The 7122-nt window shown below is 35.3% G+C and overlaps 1 protein-coding gene across 1 annotated transcript in view; it reads left to right on the forward strand.

The window, feature by feature from the left end:
• The window catches only part of LOC104532599 (progesterone-induced-blocking factor 1), a gene marked incomplete at its 5' end in the record, with an annotated part of 49678 nt that overhangs the window by 510 nt on the left and 42046 nt on the right, over positions 1-7122 (forward strand). The window contains one exon of the mRNA XM_010177850.1: positions 3072-3222. Within this exon, the coding sequence (XP_010176152.1) occupies positions 3072-3222 (151 nt within the window). The remainder of the gene's footprint in view (positions 1-3071; positions 3223-7122) is intronic.

Genomic DNA, 7122 nt, shown 5'->3' on the forward strand with positions numbered 1-7122 from the left:
GGAAAGAAGACAGTTATACCAGAACAGTTTTGGTGAATTCAGTATCATTATTAAAAACTAGGTTTTGTAATGGCATTTTCACATCATAATAAAAATATTTTCTGTTGATACATTATTCTGCAACAAATTTTTACAGCTGAAGAAGTCAAGGAGAGCACTGAAAAGACCTAACATTGCTAATCTTATTGTGGTGGGTTGACCTTGGCTGGCTGACAGACACCCACCCAGCCGCTCTCTCACCTCCCCTCCTCAAGAGGACAGGGTGGGTAAATAAGCTGAAAAAACCCATGGGTTGATATAAAGATAAGGAGATCACTTACCAATTGCCATCATGAGCAAAACCAACTTGACCTGGGTAGATTTAATTTCACTTGTGACCAGTTGAAATAGATTTGGATGGTGAGAAACAAAGACAAAAACTAAAACATCTTTCCCCCACCTTTCTCTTCTGGGTTTAACTTCCCTCCTTCATTTCTGTCTCCTCTGCCTCACCCTCCCCAGGTAGCACAGGAGATGGGGAGTGGGGGTTGAGGTCAGTCCATAACAGCTCCTCTCTGTCATTCCTTCCTCCTCGTGCTTTTACCCTAATCCAGTGTGGATCCTCCATGGGCTGCAGCTTCCTTCAGGAGAAAATCTGTTCCTACTTGGGCTCTCCACAGGTTGCAGTTCCTTCAGGGCATGTCCACCTGCTCTAGCATGGGGTCCTCTGTAGGCTGCAGTGTGGATAACTGCTCTGGTGTGTTCTTTCATGGTCTGCAGGAGGACAACCTGCTTCACCATGGTCTTCTCCATAGGCTGCAAGGGAATTTCTCCTCTGGCACCTGGAGCACCTCCTCCCCTCCTTCTCTAGCCTTGGTGTCTGCACCAAGGCTTTCTCTTTTTTTTTTCCCCACACTCTTCACTACTGTACTTTTGTTTTGCCCTTTTTTATATACATTTTCCCCAGAGGCACCACCACCTTGGCTGCTGAGCTCAGCCGTGCCCTGCAGTGGGTGGGTTGTTGCTGGCTGGAACCAACCGTGACTGGCACAGGGTAGCCCTGGCCTCTCCTCACAGAGACCACCCCTGCAGCCCACTGCTGACAGCAACTGCACCCAGTGCAGCTATTTACATGGAGTTGAATGATTTGGACCTCCTTCTCTCTACAAGCTTAGAATTTATTATCTTTCCAACATGTACTTTTAAAAATGTGTCATATCCTGTTCACCTATTTTAATATTGGAAAGGTGTCCAGTATTCAGGAGAGAAAACCTCTTTAAACCAAAATTTCTTCACTTGTGCAAAGTTAGTCCCAAAATCGTATCACTGAGTCCAATTTGTGAGATTTAAATCAGATTGGCAGAGTATGTCAAAAACAAACATCAGGATACAAAGTGAACAGGACAGAATAAAAACCTTTTTTCCAAGTACCAGCTATCACAGCCTTCATATTTTTTGGAGAAGGATGCTGTTCTTTAAGTCCCCACATTTCTAGTGCTGAACCTGCCTAGGGTGTTTATGAAAAGGAACTGTAGAGTGGAAAGAGAATTAGAGAGTTTTAGATAAAATTTAATTTATTGTTTTGTGTGTATCGGGACATTCAGATCCTGGCTGGTGAGGTGGCCATGAGCCCTGGGAGTGCCAGTTTTGCTAGACTGAGGTTGCTAAACAGATTTTTAATTGCAGACATGTCTAAACTTTAAGACAGTTAAATTTGAGTTATAGTTCCCTTTTCCTTGTGGATATTTATTTGATCAGAATAACGTCTTGAATATTTGACTTTCAGTTCTACTAACTCTTTTGACACTTCCTTTTTTTCTTTAGAGAGACCCTTTGAAACCAGTGCACAAAAACCAGGACATGTGCTCTCATTAAGAAATGTTCTTGCAGAATTTAAATATTAGATGCCTGAAGCTTTTACTTTTATTTCTTTTGACTGAATTCTTAATTTTAAAATTTCCTTTCTTATATATAGTATCAATGTACTAAGGGTTTTTTACCCTTCTTCTAGGATACTGATCCTAATTATTAACAGTGTAGTCACTAGTGTCTTGTGGCTCAGCTACAGCTGCTTTGTGAACCAACTTTTGTTTTTATTTGGATTTCAACACAGTAGTTTCTCATCTAAGGCATGCTAAAACTAGGAAATACATAGTTCATGTTTTGCCAGATTTTAACCTATACATTTATTCTTCTGAGACACTATACCAATCTTTTTATATTTGAGTGGCTTGTTTTTCTCAGCATTAGACATTCTTTAGTGTTTTTCACAGTGAATCTGGTACTACTGCTGTAAACACTAAGCATATATTTCTGTATCTCAAGATCTATATTGAGTTGTTGGCATGGATGTTTGTTAGTATTAAACTTAGTTACCATACTACTTTGTTATTAGTTTTAGAGGGGTTTTCTGCAAAGTGTGTAGATTGCTACTTTACTTACAAAATTTTATTTAATACCAATTGGTTTTATAATATTTGTTGTCAGTGTTGTTTTCTATTTTCAAGCACTGTATCAAGCTTTAGTTCTTACACAGACCTTCATAACTTTTACTTTTGAATGTGTGCTTTTTTGTTTAAGCTTAGTGGATTAAGCATTTACATTACTCCTGAATGCTAATTGCATATTACCTTTCAGTAATAAGTAAATAATAAGAATCTTATTTATCTTAAATACCAAATTTTCATATTCGTGCATTTACTATTCTGTAAAGGGGCCTTCTTTTTTTAAATTGCTAACTGAAATCTGAATCCAGTTAAAGCAATGAAGATAAATGCATTTATACTATTTTGACTGCTGTGTATTGAATTTTTTTTAGCTGTTACCTTGCTTTTCCTAACTCTCCTTTAAAATTCTTGTCTTTTTCAGAGATTCTTAGAATTACTAAGGCCTTAGGAGATAGACATAAGTGATATGACCTGAGAGTGTAATCTGTGTGAGATAATACAGTTTAAAAAATAACTACTTTTTCGAATATTCTAATCACATATTTAGTATCATACTGATAAGCATTTTAAATGTATTATATTTTACTTGTTTCATAAATAGCTGTAATGCTGAATCCCTGATCTTTCCATTGTGCATTCTTACAGGTGCTTACTAAGGAATTTTATAGTCTTCAGTCTTCTAGTGAAGCACGCATTATTGAACTTCAGACACAGAATTCTGAGTTTCAAGCAAGGCTAGATACTTATGAAAAACTTGAGAAGGAGCTTGATGAGATAATACTGCAGACAGCAGAAAGTAAGTTCTGTCACACATTATATCGTATCTGTAGGTGTTTCTGGCATTCTCACAAGATGTCTTGTTTCTCATGGTAATGGGAAAGTATTACAGTGCTTGTCATTCTCCCTCTTTATGCCTGATAATTAAGATGCAGTAATTATTTTGATAGAAAATACTAATGACTGGTTTATAAATGTATTTGAAAATATGTAGCAAATAAAGATTAATTTGGGCATATGGATATTAAAAATCATCTCAGCATTTCTTTCCTTAATTTCTCTTTTCCGTATCCTAATCATTCAATATCATTAGATATGGGTTTTTTAGGATTTGAATACCAGGAGACCGTCTTTGTTAACGATGATTACAGGTTTCTTACACAGTACAGTGATTAGTGTGAATTTTTGAATTAACGGGCCGGGGGGGGGGATGCTCTTCCTTGCGTTGAATTAATAATAATTAGACATTAACTAGTTGCTTGTGGCAGATCAGTCTGTTCCAAGTATAACCCCTGGATTAAATTCAGGCTTGATTACTTTTGAAAATTTTTGCCTCTGATTTGCAAAAATAACAATATCTGTTCTCAAACACAGCAAAATTTCTGTGAAATCTCTGTTGATTTGATTCTCAGCCTAAATGAATGCACAAAGTCATTTCTAATTTGAAACTAAGACTCTAATCTTGAAGTCCTTTTGCTTGTAAGTAAACAGAGTAGGACATTTTAAGATTTCAAATGAATTCATGTATCTTCTTGTCCTTTACTTTTTCTGTGCTCCTCAAAAAATAATTACAATTTATAAATAATTTATTGTAGGTGGAAGATCATTGTATAAACTTTATATATAAACAATAGTGTAAAGCAAAGTATGTATTGCTGAGATGCAGTGTTGTCTGGGTATCTTTAGTAATTAGACTGTACATACTTCATTAATTTTATACACTACAGCTTGTACTTGTTAGAATGGCACGGCTAGACAGAGGTTCCAGTCTGACCATAAGCACGTGTGCTACATACACGCTTACGTTTTAGTCAGTAACATGTTTTTTGCAGTATATGTATAAACTCACCTAAGGAGTGTCTGTGTATTAATATAGAATTTTTGGACCTTACCTTCATTTTTTCCAAGGAGAAGATAGCGTTCAGAATGCTGTTTTTTGTTTACACTGATTTACATTTTCTTATGCATCTTGAGAGGGTAGTAAAGTTTTTTACAGAACTAAGTAATCTTAACTTCTTCTTAAGTACATATTTTAATTAAAATTTATACTCTGTGCTACAGAACATGACTTAAAACAATGAAAGTTTACAAATGGACTGTTTTGTTAAAATATAACAACTTTATTTTCTAACAAATTTATTTTCTTAATTTTCTTTTTGGAGAAAAAAGGGAGTTATAGTTCAATATTTCAACATAATTTCTATTTAATAACTAATGTTGGAGGTTTTATTATTATTATTATTTATTATTATTAATTATAATAATTTGATATTGAAAGCTAGGAATAATACTAATGCAGACTTAATTCCACCACCAAGGTGTATTTCTGAGAAAAATTAGGAGAAATATAAGCATTTATTTTTTAAAAACACTTTGAAGGAGAACACAGTCTTCCCCCTGTGTCTTAAATTGTGTCCTGGTATTTACATGTTATAAATAGCTAAAGGTAGAAAAATAGTTGAAAGAAATAAAATATCATTTTTCAAATTTAATGTGTTCTGGAAATACTTCAGTCTATCTTCCATAGAATAGAATTGAGGCTGAAGCATTGTATGGAAGACAAATAGAATTTTCTGTGGACTTTGGTGAGAGTAAGATGTTATTCTTCAGTCCTGTGGTCACCTTCTTTACATTTCAGTACCAAGTAATGTTTTTCTTCTCCTTTAGTTATGAAGCCTCTGCTGTTTTGCAGTATTTGGGGTGCTGGTGGGGGTTGAGTTCTCTGGACCTTTTAATAAACTGTTTATTTGCACATGTGAGGTGGCTTTTGTCATATAATCATATAAGCTTTTTATTTTTTTCCTTTGGGGAATGTGCATGTGGAAGAGATCACTGAAATGTGACTATTATTCCCTCATCATTATGCCTCACTTTATTAATATTGAAATAACATGAAGCAGCCTATTCAGGAAACTATCAAGAATTTATGTAGCCACTCCTTATATCATCTGAGTGGTTTCCACATGAATAACAACAGTAAACTTTCTTGGCATTTGTGTTTTCTTCCTTTTCAGTGTAAAATTTTCACTTTGGAGTATTTTTGTTGTAGGCTAATTGTTTGATTTTCTTGCTTCCACTGGTTAGTATCTTTTTCTTAAAAGGGTTGAACCTTTTTGTATCCTCCCAATGGCACGTTTTTGTTAAGTAATGTAAAAGCTGTCATTAATAAGTGTCCCCTAACTTGTAAAATGTGTATTTTACACCATAGTCAGGTGAAGAGCCTGGAAAGACATAAAAGAAGCATGCACTGATACAGAACATTACTTTGACTTGATAGCTACAACATTTCTGATATTTTTTGTGTTTGTCTTCACCATGGACACTACTGACAGATACGAATTTGTAGGGCAGGATCTTACTAACGTTTTTCTGAGACAGACAACATTGAATTTGTAACCAAAAAGAAGGGTTATGACAAAGGCAGGTTAAATTATTTTTTATGTTTTTCTGAACCAGAAGTATTTAAGGCACTGGAGAATTCCCTGTCATAACTAAGACAGCCTTGAAAATCTGACGTTCTGGTGCCTTTGGGCTGCCATACTAGTAAACTTTTTGTGTCATACTTACTGGAATTTCTGTGTTGTTCTTTGTGTAACTAGATACGTGACTTTTCACAAGTGCTCTACTAGAGGCTTTTCTCTTTCTAAATGTGTTTTAAGAATCTGTGTTTAAAATAGCATTAAAAGGGTATTAGACAAGTGATGAAAGAAGCCATAGCTTTGTGCAAGTTGTTGAGAGGAGAATGTATTTCTGGTTTTGAGGCACTTGAACATTAGCAAAGATGAGTCAGATCGGACTGTCACGTCACTTCCGAAATTTGTTGCTCCTGCTCCCAACTACTCGATTCACCAAAATGGGTGTGTGATGCTGGGCTGGTGTTTGCTTGTTCTCCCTCCTTCTCTCGCACTGCTGCTGCTCTTCCTTTCTCTTTGTCCCCCTTTGCACCTCTTCTCCATCCCACTCTCTGCCCTCGCCTACCTCCCGCGTACGCACTTTTTCCTTTTTTTTTCTGACCCACTTTATCTTACAGAAGAGACGAAACCTGAATTACACAAGCTGAAATATTAAAACCTGTACACATTTTAATCTTGCTGCTATTGAGATTTCTTTTCAAAGTAATTCCAATGTGTGTTAAATCCTTAGAAATACATTTTCAGAAATCTATCATCTATGGAGGCAGAGATTATTCTGAATGTTTTTACTTCACATAAAAATAAGTATTTAGCTTACTTATAACTTTATATATTTACATTATATAATCTTAATTTGCTTAGAATTTAATGATAGGTTAAATTTGCTTTTTGTCAGATGATTATCTGCCAATAAATATTTAGAACTGTACATAGTTGTTCAACTTAGAATACTTAATTGTACTATAGCATATTGTCTCATAAGCAAAGTCTGCTTGTAGAGGAAAATCAGTTTTTATTTTGTTATCACAAATGACATTAAAAAGGCCAATGGGTAATATTAATTAAGTGATCAACTACTTCATTTGTGTATTCATGAAGGGTTTTAGTTAATATCTGAAGTTTCCAGATTGTTGTTGATATGGTGTTAGGGATATGCAAGTGACATAAGGTCATTGAACCTTTGCCAAACAGTGGCAAAAGTGGAAGCTTTTCTCAGTTCTGCTTCTGTGGAGTTGCTTGTTTAAGCCCTGAGAGAAGCACCTCAGCACAGACAGTTGCTGTCTGAT

Source organism: Antrostomus carolinensis, unplaced genomic scaffold (genome assembly GCF_000700745.2).
Source record: "Antrostomus carolinensis isolate BGI_N321 unplaced genomic scaffold, ASM70074v2 scaffold2920, whole genome shotgun sequence".
Classification (NCBI taxonomy): domain Eukaryota; kingdom Metazoa; phylum Chordata; class Aves; order Caprimulgiformes; family Caprimulgidae; genus Antrostomus; species Antrostomus carolinensis.